General features: G+C 38.7%; 1 protein-coding gene across 3 annotated transcripts in view; it reads right to left on the bottom strand.

Annotated features, from left to right (window-relative positions):
• The window catches only part of IFT74 (intraflagellar transport 74), a 131,828-nt gene that overhangs the window by 38,820 nt on the left and 69,328 nt on the right, over window positions 1–23,680 (bottom strand). For all 3 annotated transcript variants that reach the window (XM_060199666.1, XM_060199668.1, XM_060199667.1), the window contains 3 exons: window positions 20,811–20,954; window positions 18,344–18,384; window positions 9,660–9,739 (listed from right to left, as the gene is read on the bottom strand). In XM_060199666.1, the coding sequence (XP_060055649.1) occupies window positions 9,660–9,739; window positions 18,344–18,384; window positions 20,811–20,954 (265 nt within the window). The remainder of the gene's footprint in view (window positions 1–9,659; window positions 9,740–18,343; window positions 18,385–20,810; window positions 20,955–23,680) is intronic.

Here is a 23,680-nt window from a genome sequence, read left to right as displayed (position 1 = left end):
CTGCAAAATATATACCTGAAAGCAGAAGTACACTAGAGTTTGCAGTGAGTATCCCCCTAACACTTCCTCTCCACTATTCCAAGCTTTGGGTACATGATTGTTCAACAATTTGTTTGGCTTTGCATGTTAACTCTCTTTTCAGTCACCAGGTTCCAGATGTCATCAGGATGCCGGCCAGGCTTCCCTGGACTGAAGACCCCACAATGTGTCCTGGAGCTCAGCTTCCCCAGAGACCCACCCTAATAGGGAAAGACAGAGGCAGACTGGGAGTATGGACCGATCAGTCAACGCCCATGTTCAGCGGGGAAGCAATTACAGAAGCCAGACCTTCCACCTTCTACAACCCACAATGACCCTGGGTCCATGCTCCCAGAGGGATAGAGAGTGGGAAAGCTATCAGGGGAGTGGGTGGGATATGGAGACTGGTGGGAATTGTGTGGAGTTGTACCCCTCCTACCCTATGGTTTTGTTAATTTATCCTTTCTTAAATAAATAAAGAAATTATAGTGACAAAAGATATTTTCAAAAATTTAGACTCTAATAAAACAAATTGTTTACGCTATAAGTTTAAGTTCAGGGCATTAGTTCCCCACAAAAAGGAAAGAAGAATTGTAAATGGACTGTTACAAAGGACACAAAAAATTGTAGAAAGGATACTATTGATTTGTAATACTCTGTTAGAGCAAGCCAGTGGTATAATGGAGATATGATCTTGTACCATCAAAGAGCTGAGTGCCATCATATCCACATTGGGTTGCATTGTCAAGAAGTTCCAAATTTGAGGTCTGGAAATGTAATGCTTTCAATCTTGTTCTTTTTCCTCAAGATTTTTTTGGCAATCCTAGGTATTTTCTGATTCCAGATATACTTTTTTTTTTCTGCCAGTGTTTTTACTAAGTCTGGATGCCTGCACCTCGAATCCACAGCTCCTGGAGGCCATTTTTTCCCATTGTTGTTATTGCTGCTGCTGTTGTTGGATAGGACAGAGAGAAACTGAGAGAGGAGGGGAAGATAGAAAAGAGGAGAAGATGGGGGGGGAGAGAAAGATACCTACAGACCTGCTTCACCGCTTGTGAAGAGGATCCCCTACCCCCGGAGGTGGGGTGCATGGGGCTCTAACCAGGATCCTGGCTCGACGAGTCCTTGCGCTTCGTACTATGTGCACTCAATCTGGTGCGTTACAGCCCAGCTCCCCCAGATATACTTTTGTATACCTCAAACTATGCTACAGTGCTACTGTAATCAAAACCTCCTGGTACTAGAACCAAAACAGACACATAATCCAATGGAACAGAACTGAAAGTGCAGAAAAAAGTCCCTACATTTATATACAGCTAATTTTTTTTTTAAAAATTTTATATTTACTTATTTATTTTTCCCTTTTGTTGCCCTTGTTTTTCATTGTTGTTGTAGTTATTATTGTTGTTGTTGTTGGATAGGACAGAGAGAAATGGAAAGAGGAGGGGAAGACAGAGAGGGTAAGAGAAAGATAGCCACCTGCAGACCTGTTTCACCGCCTGTGAAGCGACTCCCCTGCAGGTGGGGAGCCAGCGGCTCAAACCGGGATCTTTCTGCCAGTCCTTGTGCTTTGCGCCACATGCGCTTAACCTGTTGCACTACCACCCGACTCCCAACAGCTAATTTTTTGACAAGGGGATCCAAGACATTAAATGGAAATAGGAGAGTCTCTTTAACAAGAGATGTTGGGAAAATTGGATTGAAATGTGTGAACGAATGAAATTGTACCACCACATATTACCATGCACAAAAGTCTACTCCAAGTGGATCAAAGTCATGTACATCTGACCAGAAACTATCAAATACATAGAAGAAAACATTGACAGAACATTTCATGATCTATGCTTCAAAATGTCTTCAAAGACCCAAATCCAACAACAAAGAACAAAAATAAATTAATGGACATTAAACTGAAAAGCTTCTGCACAGCAAAGGGTATTATCACCCAAACAGAAAGACATTCTACAGAATGGGATATGATCTTTATACTACACATATTAAATAAAGAAAAATTACCAATACACATAAAGAACTCACCAAACTTAGCAAAAATCAAAACAGAACAACAACAACAAACATTTAAAAATGGGGAGAAGGGGTCAGGTGGTGACACACCTGGGCGAGGACACATTTTACAATGCACAAGGACAATGTTACAATGTTCAAGCCCCTGGTCCCCACCTACAGGGGGAAAGCTTCACAAGTGGTGAAAACAGTGCTGTGGGTGTCTCTCCATCTCTCTCCCTCTCTATCTTCCCCTTCCTCTCAATTTCTGACTGTTTCTATCCAATAAATGAATAAAGATAATTTTTTTTTAAATGGGGAGAGAACATGGACAGAATCTTCACCGAGATAGAGATCTAGTAGACTAATAGACACACAATAAAGTGTTTAAAGTCAGTGATAAAGTCAGTGACATTCAGAGAAATGCAAATAAAGACAACAATAAGATACCACTTTACACCCGAGAATGTCATATTGGGCTCTTGGCAAAGTCATGATGCAATTTTGCATAAAAAAAATTAACAAGTATGCCATGACCTTTCCAACAACCTAATATGTTAGAAAGTATAGTAACACCTAATGGGGTGGGGGAGATAGCATAATGGTTATACGAAGAGACTTTCCAGCCTGAGGCTCCAAAGTCTCAATTTCCCACACCATCATAAGCCAGAACCGAGCAGTGCTCTGGTAAAAATAAAAAATAAATTTAAAATTTTTTAAAGTAATAATAAATGTTGCGGAGGATTCAGGGGTATAAAACAAACACTTTTACAAAGCTGTGGGACTGTGGAAAACCAAATCAATGCAACCAGTACCACCTTGACATGTTTCACTTCAGACAGTGTCCAGAGACACCAGACCTGGAATGCCAAACCTCCAGCTCCATTACTCTGCTGAGACCTTTCCTAGCTCACACATAGGACTCCTTAATTCCATTATGGGTGGCACACTTCCTAACAAAGCCACAGAGCCTAGATATAGACCAGGGCCCATGAGATACAGCACATGTGTACATGTATTCATAAGTTAGGGGAAAATATATACCTTAAAGTAGAAGTTCATGGTAGTCTACAGTGACTTAGTAAGTGCAGCTGTGACCACAGAATGAGAGCTTAGACCTACAGGGATGCAGAGGTTACACAGGCTCCTGTGCTGAATGAATATGGGGCCCAGATCAGATCAATGGGGTTTATAGTTAATGGTATTAATATGCTTTTCCCATATTTGGGAGCTGCTCTTTGCTCAGATCCAGCTTTCTTGTTTTATTCCCAACTCTGACACCATATCCCCAGATAATACGTTTAGCCTACCTGCAAGTTAGCTGTCGGGCTCAAGCAACAATTTGTAAAGTCATGGGTCCTTTGGACTATACTTAAAGTAGGCTTCCTAACTTCTTTCAAAGTGGGTACCCCCAAATCTTATTTGCTATATTCTTACCTTTAGGTTCCTGATTATTAAACAATTTGTCCTGCTTTGTATCTTATCTATTTTCGGCCACCAAGCTGCAGATGTTACCATGACACCAACCTGACTTCCCTGGGCAGACAACCTCACCAATATGTCCTAGAACCCAGCCTCTCCAGAGCCTTGCCCCATTAGGAAAAGATAGAAACAGGCTGGAGTATGGATTGACCTGCCAATGCCTATGTCAAGTGGAGAAGCAATTACAGAACCCAGAACTTCCACTTTCTGCATCCCATAATGATCCTAGGTCCATACTCCCAGAGGGATAAAGAATAGGAAAGCTTCCAATGGAGGGGATGGGATGCAAAACTCTGGTGGTGGGAACTGGGTGGAATTGTACCCCTCTTATCCAACGGACTCATCGTTCATAATTAAATCAATTTAAAAAAACTACCATCTAATCAAAAATAGAAAGTAGAGTTTAACCATTCTTCAAATTAAACAATATCCAATGATTCACAATCTCTCATTGGACACATACTACAAAGTTATATATTAATAACATATAGATGTAATTAAAATCTCAGAGATACCAAAAGATAAATAACTTACGAATTAGATTATGGGAGTTGGGCAGCAGCACAGCAGGTTAAGCACAAGTGGTGCAAAGCGCAAAGACCGGCTTACAGGTCCTGGTTCAAGCCCCCAGCTCCCCACCTGCAGGGGAGTCACTTCACATGCAGTGAAGCAGGTCTGCAGGTGTCTATCTTTCTCTCCCCCTCTCTATCTTCCCTTCTTCTCTCGATTTCTCTCTGTCCTATCCAACAACGATGACACCAATAACAACAACAATAAAACAAGGGCAACAAATAATAATAATCAATAACTAACATTTACTAGCACTTTAAAATTGTATGATATTCTGAGTCATACCTGCAAATACTGTACTCATCTACTCCTCACAGTAACCCTGAATGGCATGCATCCTAACAGTCAACTCTAAAATCCGATCAAGAAGCAGTCTGGCCATGGAGACTGTGCTTTTAGACAAAACAATTCTGTCTGTATAAATTCTATTTGACCTGACATAGCCAAAGAATAAATTGGAATTTTTAGACCATGAAATTCTGACCATGAAGAAACATCCTACCAATATACCAAAAAGGAGCTTTATGCTGTATATGTTTAATAATTGTAGAAGAACATAAATTGGGGTAAATTCATTCAGTTTGAAACAATACTCTAGTAATCCTATATCAACTTTTTTTTTTGGAGGGGGTTGATCAGTTGCTGATTCTCTCCTAGCAACCCCTTTATTTGCAATAAACAGAGAGAGCACACTGCTTAATTCCTCTGGAAAAAATGGGGATGGGTGGCATGCAGGTATTTCAAGCAGGAAAATTCTTCACTAAGCCTTCCAGTGGCAGTTGGAAAAGCTGCAAAGCATCCCATTGCTATTTGTCTCCTTTGGAGAAGGCAGAAACAGTCATTCCAGTGCAGCATCATACTCTTATTCCATTTCAGAGTTTAATTAGAAAACAAGTAAGAGAAGACTTTAAAGTGACTGCTTCAAGCCAGAAACATTTTATACCCTACCAAGTGTGCTGGCTTTCCTAAAAGTTTATCCTAGCTACAAAATAAACTCTCACAGGAAATTATTTAAAATAATAATGATATTTTTAAATATCTCAACTTAAAAAATATTAGTTGTTGTGGTTGTTGTTATTTTTGCTACCAGGCCACTGCTCAGCTGGCTTTTGGTGGTGTAGGAGATTGAACCTGAGACTTCAGAGTATGTTTGCATGACCATTATGCGATCTCCCTCACCCCAATAGAGACTTTTATTATCCTTATATCCAGTATCCTTTATGTCTAATGCTATTTTTATGCATATTTATCATACTGCAGCAGTTAGAAATGTATTCCTTTTAAATGTTTAGATGTATATTTTTAAAACATTGTATTAATAATCAGATTATAGTGGTTTTAATCAAAGTGATCTTTGGTAAAATATTTTAGTCTTTAAAATTAAGTAACTACTGTTTTTTAGTGATTTATACTCAAACATTACTCTTGGAAACATATGGGACTATATTGTCAAACCTAATTTGGCTATGAAGATGTCTAGAAAATTAGCCCCCCCTTGTGGATCACCATAGTACTACAAAGCATGCCTTAGTAGTGAGCTGAAAGTATACATTACTTTGACTGGCAAAATCTAAGAAATTAATACCTAAAATTGGTGAGGAAAAACTTGTACACACTGTTGCTCTTATACAAAATAGTACAAACTTATATGGAAACTGATTTGTAAAAACAACCATAATAAGTAACAAATAACATTAAAAATCTCTAAAAATTTATCCTAAAGAAATATACAAATGAAAATGGTGGGAGAGGTGCCTCAGTGAATAAATCATTGGATTCTCAACCATGAGGTCTTGAATTCAGTCCCTGGAAACACATGTACCAGAGTGATGTCTGGTTCTTTCTCTCTCTCCTTTCTCATTAATAGATAAATAAAATTTTTAAAAGGGAAAAAAAAAGAAACATACAAATTAAATAAAATGCACATAACACAGTTATGCAACACTGTTCTTAGTAGTGAGTAATCAGAAATAACATAAATACCAATGCAAATATAGCAAATACTACTTAATAACAATGATGACACTGTTTATAGTTACTCAATATGTCAGAAACCATACTTAATCCAGTTTTATAAACCTGACACTATATCATACCTTTTTTTCCTTGTCACTTCCAGGGTTTCAGTGTTCTAAAGTGATTTTTTTCAGATAGAAAGGGAGTGAGAGGGAGTTGGGCAGTAGTGCAGTGGGTTAAGCACACGTGGCGCAAAGCACAAAGACCTGCGTTAGGATCTCGGCTTGGGCCCCCAGCTCCCCACCTGCAGGGGGGTTCGCTTCACAAGCGGTTAAGAGGTCTCAGGTGTCTTTCTCTCCCCTTCTGTCTTCTCCATCTCTCTCCATTTCTCTCTGTCCTATCCAACAACAACGACATCAATAACAACAACAATAATAACTATGACAGCAATAAAAAACAAGGGCAACAAAAGGGAAAATAAATAAATAAATAAATATATTTTTTAAAAAGTGAGAGACAGAGAGAAAGGGGACTGGGCAGTGTGGTGCATGCGGCTGAGCAGCACAAGGTCACAAGGACCCCGGTTCAAGCCCCCATCCCCAAAGCTTCATGAGGGATAAAATAAGGACTGCAGGTGTCTCTCCGTCACTCTCCCTCTCTATCTCCCCCCACCACCAATTTATGTCCTATCAAATAAAAGGAAAAAAAAAAAAAAAGGCTGTCTGAAACTGGATTCATAGTGCAGGCACTGAGCCCAAGTGATAAGCCTGGGGACAAAAAAAAAAAAAAGAAGGGAGTTCGGCGGTAGCATAGCGAATCAAGCGCACGTGGCACAAAGCGCAAGAGCCGACATAAGGATCCCAGTTGGAGCCCCTGGCTCCCCACCTGTACGGGAATCTCTTCACAGGCAGTGAAGCAGGTCTGCAGGTGTCTTTCTTTCTCTCCCCTTCTCTGTCTTCCCCTCCTCTTTCCATTTCTCTCTGTCCTATCCAACAACAACAACATCAATAACAACAATAATAACTACAACAACAATAAAAACAACAAAGGGCAACAAAAAGGAAAACAAATAAATAAATATTTAAGAAAAAAGTTAAAGGGAAAGAGAGAAAGATACCACAGAACCAAAGCTTTTTCAGCAGGAGATGCCTTGGGCATGACAAATAAGGTGTACTGTTCAGGTGAGCTATCTTGTAGACTCTACTATATTTCTTAGAAATATATTTTTATATACTTAATAAAAATATATTTAATGAAAAGTCAGTTGTGTGTAGTATTACTTCATTTAAAATACATACACTTGCAAGCGTAAAACTAGTATAAAAGACTAAACACCAGACTGTAAGCAATAATGACATCTGAATAGGATGAGTGTGAAGAAAAAGAAAATGACTAAATAATCTTGTACTGCTTGACTTTTCACATATTTACACACCAGATTCATATGTAAAGTTAAAAAGTATACAATTTTAATAAACAAGCTGAGTTCTTTTTTTGCCTCCAGGGTTATTTCTAGAGCTGAATCCACTACTCCTGGAGGCTATTTTTTCTACTTTTGTTGTCCTTGTTTATCATTGTTGTTGTTATTATTGTTGTTATTGCTTTCACTGTTGTTGGATAGGACAGAGAGAAATGGAGAGAGATGGGGAGACAAAGAGGGGGAGAGAAAGATAGACACCTGCAGACCTGCTTCACCGCTTGTGAAGCCACCTCCCTGCAGGTGGGGGGGGGACTCAAACCAAGATTCTTACTCTGGTCTTTGCTGTTTGCGCTATGTGCGCTTAACCTGTTGTCTTAGCCCCCAACCTCCAATAATCTGAGTCTTTAAGTAAGTCTTAAAGAACTTTAGCTACATTGAGGACAAAGTTCAAGGCAAAATGGGTAACCTAGATGCTGAGCTTAATAGTGCAGTTAATCAGATGACATGAGAAGAGTCGAGAGAGCATGTATACAAACACACACATGTAAAATAAAGTACATTCAAGGTGACTAGGACTCTTAAAATCCTGGATAATTTCCTGATAAAAATGGCAGGTTTAACATACATATCAAATTTGCAAGCTTCTACAAAATCTGCTAAAATTATAGCAAAAGGGTATAAAAGTAAAACTCACAGTTATGAGAAAAGTAGAATAGAAAATGATATAATAAACTTTTAAAAGTGGTAACTAATCTAACAGACTTTAGAAAGCCTATATCAAGCCCAAAATTGGGTAAAGCTGAAAATCAATTTCAAAAGGTTCAAGAATTTTGCATAGAAAACTAATCCCTTATATCACTTATTCCGTGCTTCTATTACACAAAAAATTTTGTCATGTCTTAACTGCTTGGGTCCTAGAGACATCTTACAAGATAAAGTATACAATTTACCATACATGAGGACCAGGGTTCAAGCCCCTTGTCACCACAGGAACACCACACTTGCACGTAAGTGGTGGAGCTGTGCTATAGTGTCTCTCCCCTCTTTCCTGTTGCTCCATCTGTCTCTCACCAGGAGAATTGTGGAATCATACAGATGAGAAGGCCCAACAAAAATGTTAGCAGCAAAATAAAAATAGTAACATTGTCCTTTTCAAAAATTATTTTACTGTAGGCCAGGAGGTGACATAGTGGCTATTATTTATTTAATTGACTATAATTAAAAGTAGAATAAGGGTCTCATTTGAATTAAGTGAACCCAGAAATATTATTTTGAGGGTCTATCAAAAGGAGCTATATAAACTCTTTGAGTATTAAAATTGTGATGTCCACCCAACTAGACAAGTATTAATATATGCATATATAAACTATTATATTTTACTGTTGACTGTAAGCCATTAATCCACCAATAAAGAAATTTAAAAAAGAAAAAGAATCATGATGTCCAGACTCTTATCCCAAGTAGACATATCCTGTAGTTCACAAATTCCCAACATGGCATTTCCACGTTATGAATCCATACATACCCCACCCCCATGTCAAAGTTATGGTCCCTGCCTTGGCTCTTCAAGTCCTACTGCTGAAGAAAGTTGGGAGACAGTCAGAAATAATAAGACTTGCTACCTCATTACTGGGTCTCACAAGGGATTCTCTCTAGGTTATTTTATATTTGTGATTCGATCCTTAATCCCTTCCAACTCTATTAGCTACTCCAGTTAATTGGCAGTGGATCACATCGAGGAATCTGCATCAATTTTAAACTGTTTTACTTCATGAAAAAAAAAATGCTTTGCAAAAAAAAAAAAAAGTTTTCACTGGGGGTTGGGGGAGAGACTGTGATTAGAGCTTTTTTCATTCACAGAGACAGAGAAAATGACAAACACTATAGCACCGAAGAAAGAAGCTTCCCCTGATGTCACAGCACCAGGGCTATAGACCTGGGGTGCACTCATGATAAGGCAAATTTTCATCATTATACAACTATATATTTTAAGTTATTTCAAGTTTTTAATCAGACAAAACAACTCCTTTAATATATTACTTAGTTTAAATATGTATATTAATATATTAACCTGCTTTAGTCATTTCAGTTAGTGATATCATAAGACATAAAAAATAAATACAAGGGAGGCAGTCATCAAGGTTCAAGCTGCTACTGTATCAATACTGTTATATACCTGTTAATCTATAGAAAATACCAGAGAAATTACCTTGGTGTTCTTCTAAATCCATGTCAAGTTGCCTAATATCTTCATAAAATTTATTTATCTTTTCTTTTATTTCTGTTAACCTGTTAAAATATAATACTTTAAATATACAGCAAAATAATCAGGGATGATGATGTGATAGACAGTATCTAGTCAAAATATGTCCTATTCAAAGTATAATGCCATACACTTAAAGATACAAATCTTGGGGGCCAAGTGATGGCTTGCCTGGTTGAGTGTACATGTCACAATGTGCAAGGACCAGGGTTCAAGTCCCCCGGCCCCATCTGCAGGGGGAAAGCTTTGCGAGTGGTGAAGCAGGGCTGCAGGTGTCTCTCTGTCTCTCTCCCTCCCTCATTCTCTCAATTTCTGGCTGTCTCTAGCCATAAATAAAGATAATTAAAAATAAATAAATAAATATACAAATCTTGTTGAGTTACTTTTCTATTTCTTTATAATTTTTTCCCCCAGAGCACCAATCAGCTCTGGCTTATGGTGATGTGGAGGATTGAATCTGGGACTTAGAATCTCAGGCATGAGAGTCTCTTTGCATAATCATTATGCTATCTCCCCCACCCAAGCTATTTTTCATAAATCATATTTGAAGTAAAAGTATATTCTGGGAAGCACAGATTGCATAAATTTAATAGCAAACCTCTAGCTTTCATTTTACCTTGACCTAACATATCAATAAAATTAAAAAATCTAGGGAGTCAGGCGGTAGCGCAGTGGGTTAAGTGCGCATGGTGCAAAGCGCAAAGTCCAGCATAGAATCCTGGTTCGAGCCCCCGGCTCCCCACCTGCAGGGGATTCACTTCACAGGCGGTGAAGCCAGTCTGCAAGTGTCTATCTTTCTCTCCCCGTCTCTGTCTTCCCCTCCTCTTTCCATTTCTCTCTGTCCTATCCAACAAAGACGACATCAATAACAACTACAACAATGATACAAGGACTTCAAAAGGGAATAAATAAATATAAAAATAAGTTTTTTAAAAAAAGAAATGTTAAAAAAAGAAATAAAAAATATTTACCAAGCTTTTTTATTTTTTAAATATATCAACCACTCTTAAAATAAATTTATTTATTTATTGTTGTAGCTATTGTTGTTGGATAGGACAGAGAGAAATGGAGAGAGGAGGCGAAGATAGAGAGAGGGAGAGAAAGATAAGACACCTGCAGACCTGCTTCACTGCTTGTGAGGCGACTCCCCTGCAGGTGGCGATCCTTACTCTGGTCCTTGCACTTTGCGCCCTATGCTTAACCCGCTGCACTACCGCCGGACTCCCCAAGCTTTTTTTAAAAAAACTATTTAATTTTTTTTGGATAGAGAAAAAAATCAAGAGGGAAGAGGGAGGTGAAGGAGAGAGAGGGAGGGAGGTGAAGGAGAGAGAGGGAGGGAGGGAGGGAGAGGGAGAGGGATCTGCAGCGCTGCTTCTCTGCTCATAAAATGTTCCCCCTGCAGACTGGGGGCTTGAACTCAGGCCCTTGAGCATTATAATGTGCATACCCTCACGCCTGGCCCCTCCCAACCTTTTTTTTTTTTTGTAGCTTTATATAAATTGAACTAAGTTAGCAAATGATTAGCAAAATTAGAAAATAAGAAAATGTTTACCATTGATAAACAATAAAAGTTAAAATTTTAAAATAAGCTGTACTTACTATCAAACTGTATTAATATCACACAGACAGTATGACATTAGAATGGGGATAAACATAAAGAGTAATCGAATTGTATTGTTGAGTGCTGAGATAAGACTTCATCAATGGTGTGTGGAACTGGGACTTTAGTGGTGGGTGTGATAAGTAATATATTCACATATGTAGGTGTGATGCTATACCTAAAAGTACTGACTCAATTAAAAAAATTAAAAAAGAAAAAGCTGTCAAATAAATGGGGAAAATATTAAATTAAAACTTGTTGGGGAAAAAAATGTTGCAAAGACAACTGGATATATGTTACAGTTAACCTAATAGGGATTATAGATGTAAATATTAAGAGCTAAACAAATCTCTTGGAATAAAACATGTTCATGTATCTTTGTGATCTTGGACTGGGTGTTGGTTTCTTATATATGATATTAAAAACAAAAGCAACAAAAAATAGATACGTTATCATCAGAATTCAAATTTTCTGTACTTCAAAGCATATCATCAAGAAAGCAAAGATAACCCATAAAGATGGGGAAAAATTCTGTCAATCATTTATCTAAGGGACCTGGATCTAGTGATCACAGAACTCTTTTTTATAATTCTTTAAAATATTTATTCCCTTTTGTTGCCCTTGTTATTTTATTGTTGTAGTTATTATTATTGTTGTCATTGTTGTTGGATAGGACAGAGAGAAATGGAGAGAGATGGGGGAAGAAAGAGAAGGGGAGAGAAAGACACCTGCAGACCTGCTTCACCGTTTGTGAAACTACTCCCCGGCAGGTGTCGAACTGGGATCCTTACGCCAGTCCTTGTGCTTTGCACCACCTGTGTTTAACCCGCTGAGCTACAGCCCGACTCCCAATCACAGAACTCTTACAGCAAAAGAAACTACTACCCAGACAAAGAGACCCCTCACACAATGGGAGGAGAACTAACTATACATGCCATACATCAGACAAGAGGCTAATAGCCAAAATATATAAAAAGTTCACCAAACTCAACAACAAGAAAACAAATAACCTCATCCAAAAATAGGGAGAGAACATGGACATAATATTCACCACAGAAGAGATGCAAAAGGCCAAGAAATATGAAAAAAAATGTTCCAAGTCATTGATTGTCAGAGAAATGCAAATAAAGACAACAGTGAGATACCACTTCACTCCTGTGAGAATGCCATACACCAGAAAAGATAGCAGCGACAAATGCTGGAGAAGTTGTGGGGACAAAGGAACCCTCCAGCACTGCAGGTGGGAATGTCAATTGTTCTAACCTCTGTGGAGAGCAGTCTGGAGAGCTCTCTGAAGACTAGAAATGGACCTATCCTATGACCCTGCAATTGCTTTCCTGGGGATATATCCTAAGGAACCAAACATACCCATCCAAAAAGATTTGTGTATACCTATGTTCATAGCAGCACAATTTGTAATAGCCAAAACCTGGAAGCAATCCAAGTGTCCAACAACACATAATTGGCTGAGCAAGTTGTGGTATATATACACAATGGAATACTACTCAGCTATGAAAAATGGTTATTTCACCATTTTCAACCCATCTTAGATGGAGCTTGAAGAAATCATGTTAAGTGAAATAAGTTCAGAAACAAAAGGATGAACATGGGATGATCTCACTAACAGGCAGAAGTTGAAAAACAAGATCAGAATAGAAAACACTAAGCAGATGCGATATGCCAATTCCATTTCAGGTTCTACTTGTGTTTTCTTTACTGATCTTGTTTTTCAACTTCTGCCTGAGAGTGAGATCATCCCATATTGATCCTTCTGTTTCTGATTTATTTCACTTAACATGAATTTTTCAAGGTCCATCCAAGATCGGCTGAAAACGGAGAAGCCACCATTTTTTGGCATATCTCACCAAAGTAAAAGACTCTGGGGTGGGTGGGTGGGGAGAATACAGGTCCATGAAGGATGATAGAGGACCTAGTGGGGGTTTTATTGTTATACGGGAAACTGGGGAATGTTATGCATGTACAAACTATTTTATTTACTGTTGAATGTAAAACATTAATTCCCCAATGAAGAAATAATAATTAAAAAAAAAAAAAAGAAAACACTAAGCAGAACTCGAACTGGAGTTGGTGTACTGCACCAAAGTAAAAGACTCTGGGGTGGATGGGGAGGAGAGTTCAGGTCCTGGGACATTGTGGAAGAAGGCCTAGTGGGTTTTGTATTGCTATGTGGAAAACTGAGAAAAGTTATTCGTGTACAAACTACTGTATTTACCGTCAACTGTAAAACATTAATCCCCCAATAAAAAAAATTTTAATGTAGTATTGTCTTTTGGGATAAAATGAGTTGAACTGGAGTTGTTATGCTTAATACAGTAAGAAAGTGAAAGGCATATATATACTGGATAATCTTACTCATACATGGAATACAGAGAATTGAAATACATGATCTAACAAAAAAAAGAGGAAGAGGAGGACAGAGAGGAGGAGGAGGAGGAGGAAGAGAAGGAGGAGGAGGAGGAGGAGGAGGAAAGGAAAAAGAAATGGAACAGGTATAGGGAAAGAGAAATCCCAGCAAAGGGAAAAGGAAAAAGTAGCTAACCTGTCTTAGTCTAAGATCTTAGGAGAACTATGCTGATTATCCTTGAGGGTGTGTGTGAGGAAGGGGAGGGTTGGGACAGAGAACTTTGGTGGTGTGAATGGTGTGGAATTATACTCTTATTGTAATATTATAAATCAATAAAAATAAGTTTGGGGGGGCTGGGTGGTGGTGCACCTGGTTAAGTGCATATGTTACAATGTTCAAGGACCAGGGTTTAAGCCTCCAGTCTCCACCTGGCAGTGGGGGAAGAAGCGTCATGAGCAGTGAAGCAGTGCTGTGGGTGTCTCTTTTTCTCTCTCCCTCTTTATCTTCCTTTTCTCTCTTGATTTCTCTTTCCTCTGATATATATATATATAAAATAAACAAAGTAAAACATGGGCAAAGGATCTGAACAGACATCTCTTTCCAAACATGATACTACATGGTCTATAAGGCCCAGTAAAGAAGTTCAACATCATTAGTCATCAGGGAACTGTAAATGAAAACCAAAATGAACTAACACTTCATACCCATTAGTGAGGTTATAATTTCCTCAAGGCAAATAAAGAGTTGGAGAGAATATGGAGACAATGAACTATCACACATGGCTAGTAAAATGTAGAATGGTATAGTTCCTTTGGAAAAGTGTTTTAGGAAAAGTTAAATACAAAATTACTGTAAGGGGTCAGGTGATGGTGCACCTGATTGAACACACATGTTACAATGTGCAAGGACCCCTGTTCAATACCCTGATCCCCACCTACAGGGAGAAAGCTTCACTAGTGGTGAAGCAGTGCTGCAGGTGTTTCTCTGTCTCTTTCCCTCTCTATCTCCCCCTTCCCTCTTGATTGATTTCTGCTACCTCTATCCAATAAATAAAGATAATTTAAAAAATTCAAAATTACTATAAAAACCAATAATTCCACTCCTAAGTATATATCCAAGAAAAGTGAAAACACATGCTACCACAAGAATTTGTACAGGACAGTCTGATCCATCATAGCCCAAAAGTGAAAGCAACTCAAATGAGTCTCAACTGATACAGTATAGCCACAAAATGGAAAACTATTTAGCAATAAAAAGCAACAAACTACAGATAAATGCTATAACACAGATGAATCCTAAAAAATTTTAATACTAAGTAAAAGAATCCAGTTGGAGACTAGGTGGTGGTTTGAGCACACATTAACCACCCACACACAAGAATCTGGTTTTGAGCCCTTGCTCTTCATGTGTCTGTGTCCTCTCCCTATCTTCCCTCCCCCTCTCAATTTCTCTTTTTTTTTTCAAGATTTTTTAAAATTATCTTTATTTATTTATTGGATAGAGACAGGTAGAAATCGAGAGGGAAGGCGGAGATAGGGATGGAGAGAGACAACGAGACACCTGCAGCCCTGCTTCACCACTTGTGAAGCTTTCCCCTTGCAGGTGGGAACCAGGGGATGGAACCTGGGTCCAAGCTCATTGTAACACGTGCGCTCTACCAGGTGCGCCACCACCTGGCCCCTTCTCTCTGTCTTAAAAAGAAAAACAAGGGAGTCAGACGGTAGCGCAGCGCGTTAAGTGCACATGGCGCAAAGCACAAGGACCGGAGTAAGGATCCCGGTTCAAGTCCCTGGCTCCCCACCTGCAGGGAAGTCACTTCACAGGCAGTGACGTAGGTCTGTAGATGTCTCTTTCTCTCCCCCACCCTCTCTGTCTTCATCTCCTCTCTCCATTTCGCTCTGTCCTATCCAACAACGACGACAATTAGAATAACTACAACAATAAAACAACAGGGGCAACAAAAGGGAATAAATAATATTAAAAATATATTTAAAAAGAAAAAGAGAGTCAGGCGGTAGCGCAACAGGTTAAACGCACGTGGCACAAAGTGCAAGGACCGGTATAAGGATCCCGGTTTGAGCCCCCCACTCCCCACTTGTAGGGGGGGGTCACTTCACAAGAGGTGAAGCAGGTCTGCAGGTATCCATCTTTCTCTCCCCCTTTTTTTTTTTTTTTTAATTTTTTATTTAAGAAAGGATTAGTGAACAAAGGCATAAGGTAGGAGGGGTACAACTCCACACAATTCCCACCACCCAATCCCCATAACCCACCCTCTCCCATGATAGCCTTCCCATTCTCTAGCCCTCTGGGAGCATGGACCCAGGGTCGTTGAGGGTTGCAGAAGGTAGAGGGTCTGGCTTCTGTAATTGCTTCCCCGCTGAACATGGGCGTTGACTGGTCGGTCCATACTCCCAGTCTGCCTCTCTCTTTCCCTAGTAAGGTGTGTCTCTGGGGAACCTGAGCTCCAGGACACATTGGTCTCTCCCCCTTTCTGTCTTCCCCTCCTCTCTCCATTTCTCTCTGGCCTATCCGACAACAACAACATCAATAACAACAACTACAACAATTAAACAACAAGAGCAACAAAAGGGAATAAAAAATACTTTAAAAAGAAAAACAAACAAACAAAAAAAATGGCTACCAAGCCCCAAAGATAAAATAAATAAAAAAGAAATTAAAATAAAGAAAAAATTTAAAAAGAATCCAGCTCCAGAGAATTACATATTATATCATGCCTTTAATATAAAATGTCCAGAATTGGTCAGGGGTAGATAGCATAATGGTTATGCAAAGAAGACTCGCATACCTGAGGCTTCAAAGCCCCAGGTTCAATCCCCTGCACCACCATAAGCCAGAGCTGATCAGTGCTCTGGTAAAAATACATACATACATACATACATACATACATACATACATACAATGTCCATAAAAGGCAAATACATATAGACAACATAAAGTTGTCTGAGACTGAGAAGGAAGAAACTGGAAGTGATGGGGGTGATAATTAAGTGTAGGATCTTAGTGGGGAAGACAATAAACTATTTTCAAAATTAATACTGAAGAAAAACTTTTTTGAGGGTTGTTTATTTATTTATTTATTTATTTTTGCTTCCAGGGTTATCACTGGGGCTCCATGCCTACACTATGATTCCACTGCTCCTGGTGGCCATTTTTCATTTTTATTGGATAGGACAGAGAGAAATTGAGAGAGGAGAGGGAGATAGGGGAGAGAAAATTAGACACCCTCAGACCTGCTTCACTGCTCTTGAAGCAATCCCCACTGCAGGTGGGGAGCCAGGGCCTCAAACCGGGGTCCTTGTGTGAGTCCGTTGCTCGGTACTATGAGCGCTTCACCCAGTGCTCCACAGCCCAGCCTCCAGAGTTTTCTGTTGTTTTTTTTTAATGCAAGTACACTTGGGTGGTTCAGGAGGTGGCGCAGTGAATAAAGCATTGGACTCTCAAGCATCAAGTCCTGAGTAGCACATGTCCAGAGTGATGTCTGGCTCGTTCTCGAGCTCTCTCTCCCTCTCCCTCTCCTTCTCTTTCTCTCTCCCCCTCCTATGTTCCTCATTAACAATTAAGTAAAAAGTAAAATAAAATTTTAAAAAGCAACTATACTTGGCCAGAGAACAGCTCATCAAATAGGGTTACTACACTGCTATGTGTGCAATCCAGGTGTGAGCTCTGGCAGCACAGGGAAGGCCTATGGCAGTGGAGGAAGCTCTCATGGTGCTGTAGTATCTCTCCATGTGTAAGAGCAGTTCCACACACAAGAAAATTAAAAGTAAGTTCTGGTCTATATACACAATGGAATTAAAATTACAGCTATTAAAAATGGTGAATTCACCTTCTTCACCTCATCTTGGATGGAGCGTGAAGTAATCATATTAAGTGAGGTAAGTCAGAAACAGGAGGATGAATATGGGATGATGCCATTCATAGACAAAAGGGAAAACACAAAGCAGAACTTGGACTGGAGTTGGTGTACTGCACCAAAGTAAAAGATCTGGGGTGACAGAGGACCTAGTGGGGGTTGTATTGTTATGTGGAAAACTGAGAAATGTTATGCATGTAAAAACTATTGTATTTACTGTCAAACGTAAAATATTAATCCCCAAAAAAAGAAATTAAAAAAATAAAAGACTCTGGGGTTGGGGGAAGTGTTCAGGTCCTGGAACATGATAGAAGAGGAGGAACTAGTGGGGATTGTATTGTTATTTGGCAAACTGAGAAATGTTACACATGTACAAACTACTGTATTTTACTATTGACTGTAAACCATTAGTCTCCCAAGAAAGGAAAATAATATGAAGAAATATGAAAGCTACAAATAAGATTCAAGGTTGAATGGGTTTTATTATTGAAATAATGGCTGTAACAATAAACATCACTTAGGGATTGGGAGACAGCATAATGGTTACACAAAAGACTTTCAAGCCTGAGGATTCAAAAGTCCCAAGTTCAGTCCCCAGCACCACCATAAGCCAGAGCTGAGCAGTGCTCTGGTAGCTCTCTCTGTGCATCTTTCTCTCTGTATCCCTCTTTCACTAAAAATAAATAAATAAAATTTAATTTAATTTTAAAAAACAATAAACATCACTTACACATTTAGAATATAATTTAAAAAGAAATGAATGTAAAATATCCTGGTGTAAATGTACTTACTGTCGCTCCATGCTGGCTATTTCCTGATTATCTTCTTTAACCTTTAAACATAATGTGAAAACAGTACTTTTAAAAGAAGAACTTATTGTTAGACTATCATAAAGAATTTCCTTCAAAAATATAGTAAAATGTCAAATATAGTCTCTATAGAGTTATTTTCTTAAAATTCAACTTTAGAAGTTAAAAGGAACATCATTCATATTGATATGCCCACATTTCCCCAGGTTAATACATCTTCAGACTTCAGTTAACTTTTTTTTTAACCAGAGCACTGTTTAGCTCTGGCTTAAGGTGGTGTGGGGGATTGAAACTGGGACTTCAGAGCCTCAGGAATGAGATTTTCTTTGCAGGACCATTACACTATCATCATACAAAAGTAGGTTAATTACACAATGTAATGCTAAATCAAAATCAGCTTTGTAGTAGTAAGAAACTAGTCAATGATGTGTTGTGGTATACTGAGTGACTCATGTAACATGCCCTTGTGGGATGAGGTTGACAGCATAATGATTGTGATTATACAAAAGGATTTACATGCTTGTGGCTCCAAAGCCCCAGGTTCAAAGCCCAACACCACCATAAACCAGAGCTGAGCAGTGCTCTGTTACAATATATACATAAATAAATGAATTCAAACAACGTGATCTTGTGATATATGGTAATTTCTTTTTTTTCCAGTTATCTTTATTTATGTGATAGACAGCCAGAAACTGAAAGGGAAGGGGAAGTTAGAGAGACAGAAAGACACAGAGACACATGCAACACTGCTTTGCCACTAGCAAAACTTTCCCCCTGCAGGTAGGGATGGTGGTTTGAACCTGGGTCTTATAACATGCGTGCTCAACCAGATGCATCACCCCCCAGACCCATGGTAATTTCATAGGCTATTTTAATTCTATTCATTTCATGGAATCACTGACAGTAGTAAGTGTAAAAAGTCATTAACGCTGTCGTTTCATTTTCTAAATAAAAGAACCAGAACAAATAATGGAACATAGCTTCAATTAACCAACAAAATAGATTATAAAAATGACCAAAGTATGCATGAAAACCATATAAAACTAGGATTTAAATAAAAAGCAGTTTATGTGAAAAACTAGATTTTCTTGGTCAAGTAGTTCACATTAACTTAATTTTTAAAATTATCTTTATTTACTTATTGGGTAGATGCAGTCAGAAATTGAGAGGAAAGGAAGAGATAGAAAGGAAGAGAGAGTGGTCCGGGAGGTGGCACAGTGGTTAAGGCACTAGACTCTCAAGCATGAGATCCTGAGTTTGATCCCTGGCAGCACATGTACCAGATTGATGTCTAGTTCTCTCTCTCCTCCTATCTTTCTAATAAATAAATAAGTAATCTTTAAAGAGAGAGAGGAAGAGAGACAGAGAGATACCTACAGCCCTGCTCCACTGCTTGTGAAGCCTCCCCCCTGCAGGTGGGGACCAGGGTCTCAGCACATGGTAATAATGTGTATTCAACCAGGTGTGCCACTCCCCAGCCTGAAATCGTGTATATTAAAGACATGTCTTCAATTCATGATTTCAATAAATGTCAATGGTCTGGACTCACCCAGTGTGGATCAGGAAAAATCAACCCAACAATACACTATCTGCCAAGAGTCTCACCTGACTCAACAGGACAGAAATCAGCTCTAAGTGAAAAAGTGGGTAACCATCATACAACTAACATACCACAAAAGAAAAAAAAAGGCAGGGACATCCATACTCATCTCTGACACAATATACTTTAAACCAATCAAAGTAATAAACGATAGAGATAGATACTACATAATGCTCAGGGGACTAATCAATCAATAGGAGCTAACAGTAATTAATATGTATGCATCAAATGAAGGGACAGAAAAATATATACACAGATACTAAGAGAATAAAGAAAACTGATATTCAGGTGGTGGCACATCTAGTTAAGCACACATGTTATTGTGTGCAAGGACCTTGTCCCCACCTGTGTGGGGGAAAGCTTCACAAACAGTGAAGCATTGCTCTGGGTGTCTTTGTCCCTGTCTATCTCCATCTTCCCTCCTGATTTTTCTCTGTCTCCATCCAATAAATAAATGAATAAATAAATAAACAAAATATTTAAGGAAAATACATTGATAGTAATACAATAGCAGGAGACTTTTAACACCCCACCTTCTCTGACAGATAAGTCAACCAGGCAGAAAATGAGTAAAGAAACAAGAGAATTAAATGATGAGATGGAAAGGTTAGACCTACTGGACATCTTTAGAGCTCTTCACTTCAAGCAAGTGGAATACACATTCCACATGGAACTATCTCAAAGACAGACAGTCACATTAGCCCACAAGAACAGCATAAATAAACTCAAAATCATTGAAATCATTCCAAGTATCTTCATTGATTTTTAATGACTTACTGACTTTATGCGCCTTAAGTAATAGACAAATATACTTATTTCTAAAATTAAATAAATAGGTGTTTTCCCTACCTGCTTCAGTAATCTCTCTCTTTCTTCTTTTGGTGATCCCAAGCTTTTGTCTTCTGCAATCATCTGATCTCGATGGGACTCCAGTTCATAAAGTTTCTCATGCATCAACACAGCCTCCTGTTTTACTTGAGAATGTGCTATTTCCTGAAGAAATTTTTAAAAAATTAATTGGTATTTTATTGTATTTTTTAATATTTATTTATTTATTCCCTTTTGTTACCCTTGTTTTATTGTTGTAGTTATTATTGTCATTATTGTTGGATAGGACAGAGAGAAATGGAGCGAGGAGGGGAAGACAGAGAGGGGAAGAGAAAGACAGACACCTGCAGACCTGCTTCACCGCTCGTGAAGTGACTCCCCTGCAGGTGGGCAGCCAGGGGCTAGAACCAGGATCCTTATGCCAGACCTTGTGCTTTGCACCACGCGTGCTTAACCAGACTCCCTTAATTGGTATTTTATTTTATTTATTATAGTCAAGTAGTATTTAAGGTATTTTATTTATTTATTATAGTCAAGTAATTGCCAAATTACAAATGGCAACATCTTTAAATTGAAATATCAAGTATTTATAGTATTCAATGATGCTACAAAGTGCTTCTTGTTAGAAGGGTAATGGATTACAACACAGTTTTGTTGGGTACAATTTCTCACTTCCCTGTGACAGGTTTTCTGCAAAATACTCTCACCCCTAACTTGGGTCCTTTTCCACCATCATGTCTCAGGACTTTAAAGCCACCCAAGGATACGGACATAGAACTTTGGTAGTGGGTGTGGTGTGGAATTACACTATAATTTTAACAATATTGTAACCCACTATTAATAAATAAAAGTAAATCAAATAGAGCCACCCCTTATTTCTAAATTCAATGAATAAATGCTTATATTCATTTTTTTTCAACTCTGACTTATGGTGGCGCTGCTATTGAACTTGGAGCCTCCAAGACTTGGGCATGAAAACATACTGCACAGAGCAATAGGCTTTCTCCCTCCATCTTCCCAGTATAATTTTATAGGCTATTTTCAGTCTAATATTCATAGACGATGAAAATCTTAGCTTATTTTCCAATTAGAATAACCAAACAAAGAATAGGAAAACTCTACCAACTAGAAGATAATAAAATGTCAAGGTGAATGAACAATATTCACTACTATATCCAAAGGCCAACGAAATTATCTCTCAATGAGAGATACAGAACAGGTCATATATGTCTTTTTCCACAGTGTTGATATTGAATTGTTTCTCCTCATGGAATATTTTGAAGGCCCAATCTGTGAATGTGAAATAATTTAGAAGTAGGGTCTTTGCACATTTAATCAAATTAAGCTGAGTTCATTAGGGGAAAGCCTAATCCAGTATGACTGATTTCCTTAGAAGAAGAGATATAAACAGAGATTTACGAGAATAACAAATGACGACATAGGCAGAGATTAGAGTGACAAAGCTGTCAGTCAAAGAACATCAAAAGATGACAGTTACCAGAAACTAAGAATAGACAAAGAAAAATGCTGTCCAGTCTATCTTATCCAATTTTTTTCTTTTCAAAAATTAAAAAAAAAATTTTATTGGGGGGTTAATGGTTTACAGTTGACAGTAAAATACAACAGCTTGTACATATGTAACATTTCTCAGTGTTCCACATAACAATTCAACCTCCACTAGGTCCTCCTCCTCTGCCATCATGTTCCAGGACTTCCCTCCACCCCAGAGTCTTTAACTTTGGTGCAATACACCAACTCCAGTTATTTAATTTATTTTATTTTAATATAACAGAGAAATTGAGAGAAGGGGAGATAGAGAAGAAGAGAAAGAAAAGCACTGGTGGTCTGGAAGGTGTCACAGTGGACAAAACACTGGACTCTCAAACATGAGCTTCTGAGCTCAATCTCAGGCAGCACACGTGCCAACGTTGTATCTGGTGTTCTTTCTCTCTCTCTCCCTCTCCTTCTATTTCTCTCATTTATAAATAAATAAAATATTAGAAAGAAAGAGAGAGAGAGAGAGCTATAGCAGTTTCACTACTATTGAAGCTTCCTCCCCCCCCGAAGGGGGGCTTGGACCTGGGTCCGTGCACACAATAACATGTACACTCAACCAAGAATGCCACCACCCAGCCCTCTCTAACCCAATTTTTAAAACTGTAAATATGTTTGTTTTGTGAATTGCAAATTGCTTGAAACATAAGTAAACAAATTTGTAGATCTTTATAAGAATAAACTAATTTCTCTCCTGTTTTATTTGCTTTTATTACACCCTCCCCCTCCTTTTCCCCACAAAACCAAGACTTCACACAGGTACAGTTTCACCACTCCAGGCTGCTTTTCCATTTAAAGACAGAGAGAGAGACAGAGACAGAAAGACTGAGAGAGAAAGAGAAGAAGAAAGGGGAAGAAGAGGAGGCAGAACACCATAGCACCAAAGTCCTTCACTGCCATGGCACCTCCAATGTAGTACTGGGGCTTGAGTCTAGGCCACACACAGCAAGACAAGTACCCAACCCATTGAGCTACTTCTCTGACCTCACATTTGCTTTTAGTCTCCACATGCCTGCATGTGCATGCCTGTGTCCAGACTTTATGTGTACATAATTCCACCCTGGGCTGACATTTCTTTCTCCCTCCCTTCCTTCCTTCCTTCATTCCTTCCTCCCCTCCCCTTCCATTCTTTCTTTCTTTCTTCCTTTCTTTCCTTCTTTCTCTCTCTCTTTCTTTCCTTCTTTCCCTCCAGGGTTATTGTTGGGGCTCAAAGACAGAACTTTGAATCCACTGCTCCTGAAATTGAGAGAGGAAGGGGAAATAGAGAGGACATGAAGCCACCCCCCCTGCAGGTGGGAAGTGAGGGCTCAAACTGGGATCCTTGCACAGATCCTTAT

Source organism: Erinaceus europaeus, chromosome 10 (assembly GCF_950295315.1).
Source record: "Erinaceus europaeus chromosome 10, mEriEur2.1, whole genome shotgun sequence".
Lineage (NCBI taxonomy): Eukaryota > Metazoa > Chordata > Mammalia > Eulipotyphla > Erinaceidae > Erinaceus > Erinaceus europaeus.
The sequence above is the reverse complement of the archived record's forward strand: the minus strand, read 5'-3'. Positions and strand labels throughout refer to the sequence as shown.